Here is a 2404-nt window from a genome sequence, read left to right as displayed (position 1 = left end):
AGGTTGCTGAGGGAGAGTTAGTTTCAATTTCACCTTTCCATATCGAATGTGTCTCCTGCTTTATGAGCCATTGTTTTTTTTATTTATTATATTTTGATAGTAAGGAAATTGTTTTAAACAACTCATTAAACTCCACCAAGACAAGCTATGGGATGAAATAGTTCAGGAGTTGCTGCAGCCATAGACTCAATTGCTTGCTACATTCTCACAAATGTCCATGTTTTTTGCTTTGATGTTCCAAACAAAAAGTACAAAAACTTCTGCAATCTTTCTGCAGAACCTCTAACATTTATTTAATTAATTGATTTACTTACATATTCATTCATTCATTCAGTCATTCATTCATTCTTTAGTTTTGTTCATGGTTTTGAGGACGAAAGCATCTCATTTATCCTGCATTAATTTAGCCAGCTTTTACAAAGGGACAAAATGAATTTGTGCCAACATTTTGTTTGATTTTGACATACAACCTTTAAAATCACTTAATATCTATAATGTTTGAATGCTGGTATTTAAATATGTTTTGACGAACAGATGATGGACGTTTTTCATAATAAATGAATTAGTTTTGCATTCTAAATGTCATACAATATGAATTTAGTTTTGGTTTATTGAATGGTGGTAGTGGGCATCTTAGGCCCAGAATCAAAACTTTATTTTATTATTAAGTTTATCTCAGGGCTTCAATGTATTTAACCAAATATGGTTCCAGAGGACCGGTGAAGCAGGTCATGAACCCGCTGGACCATCAGTACTGAGTCAATTAAATGCAAATGCAGAACTTATTCCACACAAAACCTTGTAAATCAATGGTCTTGATACTGAAATGCAGGTTTATGCTGCGGTGTCAGCACTGATAGGTTACTGCTGCGTAAACATGGATTTCAACCTCACGGTCACATTCTGCATGCATAAGCACCGCCCCCATTATTCAATAACTCAAAGGTAGTTTGTCGCAAATTCCCTGATGGAAAAACCACCGCTCAGAACGTTGTTGCCTACTCAGACAGATTATTGCAAGCATCTTGCTGTATTCTCAAATTAGAGAAAAATGACCAACCAGTCTCTTCATGTTAACATTGACAAGTGGATTGCTCAGAATGAGAGTTCATTCCTACCTCCTGTATGCAACAAATTAATGTAAGTGAGTTAAAATTATCTTTTATAAACAAGCAAAAATATGCCATTATATATTCACATTTACAAAAAAAATAAGCCTTGTTTTTACATTGTGTTTTAGGTTCTTTTATCAACTGAATATTATGTATGTTGGTGGTCCAAACGTAAGGAAGGATTATCACATTGAGGAAGGGGAAGAGGTGAGGTGCTATTCATGTACCAAATAGAAAAAGCTACAAATTAACAAGACTTTGCATTTTTTAATGGGGACAAAGTCTTTGTGATGATGCAATTCCCTGTTGCTTCTGAGAGCACGTTTGTATTTAAGAGTCGCTCACACTTTATTGTCTTTCATGATTTTATAATGTTTGGCTACAAAAATCAGTGAACTCTAAGTATCATTTAGTTGCATTAAAGTTTTATACCTTTACAGCATAATTTGCATGACTTATTTGCCAAGAAAACCAAATGTGACAACTTGAGCGAAAGCACCACCAATAAAGTAAAAGACATAACCTGCACAATATCAGCATTAAGAAACTGATTATTATGTCACTATGTGTACTGTTTTGTTAATTAAAGGTGCTGTAAGCAATTTCAGTCATTTTGCTAACCTTCAGCATTTTGTTAACTTTACCCACACACAATTTCTCCAAAGCCCCGCCCTACGAAGACATGTCAGCCAACCCGTTTTCAGCACACAAAATGATTTACAAGCACAAATCATTTCTGATTGGCTAGTTTTAGTTTTTTTTTTCTCTACTCTGGTCTGTACTTCTGTCGTTTACAGCACATTTACAGTGGCAAATTTCCAAATCAAATGACTGCAGGAAGTTAATAGAATTGACTCTTAGTGAGCAGCTCACAATTTTATTTATTTATTATTTTTTTAATTACATACACTGTAAAACTTTTCGTTGTAAATTTACAGTAAAATACTGGTAGCTGGGTTGCCAGCCACATACTGTATTTTTACAGGACTACTACTGTAAACAACATTTACAGTTCTGTACTGTAATTACCAAATACAGTATTATACTGTTATATAACTTATTTTTACAGTATTAGACTGTGTTATTTACAGGGAATACTGTAATTCCTGCTTTTCATTTCGTACTCTTAGATTTACAAAATTAAAAATATTATACTTTTTCATAACAGTAGTCACAACAGAAAAGAGAAAACAACATTATCTGAGTTTTAAAACATTTATTTATTTATTTTTGAAGAAAAGACCAGAAAATTGCCTTACATGAACATATTGGCTGAAATGCCAGCTGTAGTT

General features: G+C 33.4%; 1 protein-coding gene across 1 annotated transcript in view; it reads left to right on the top strand.

Annotated features, from left to right (window-relative positions):
* Positions 1–960: 960 nt before the first annotated feature.
* Positions 961–2404, top strand: part of LOC107707146 (3-hydroxyanthranilate 3,4-dioxygenase-like) — a 12696-nt gene continuing 11252 nt past the window's right edge. Inside the window, exons 1-2 of the mRNA XM_016511060.1 lie at positions 961–1140; positions 1241–1319. Coding sequence (XP_016366546.1) covers positions 1052–1140; positions 1241–1319 — 168 coding nt within the window. The 5' untranslated portion in view covers positions 961–1051. The remainder of the gene's footprint in view (positions 1141–1240; positions 1320–2404) is intronic.

Source organism: Sinocyclocheilus rhinocerous, unplaced genomic scaffold, assembly GCF_001515625.1.
Source record: "Sinocyclocheilus rhinocerous isolate Xijiao unplaced genomic scaffold, SAMN03320098_v1.1 scaffold715, whole genome shotgun sequence".
Classification (NCBI taxonomy): Eukaryota; Metazoa; Chordata; class Actinopteri; order Cypriniformes; family Cyprinidae; genus Sinocyclocheilus; species Sinocyclocheilus rhinocerous.
Note: the sequence above shows the minus strand (reverse complement) of the source record. Positions and strands in the feature narration are given on the sequence as shown.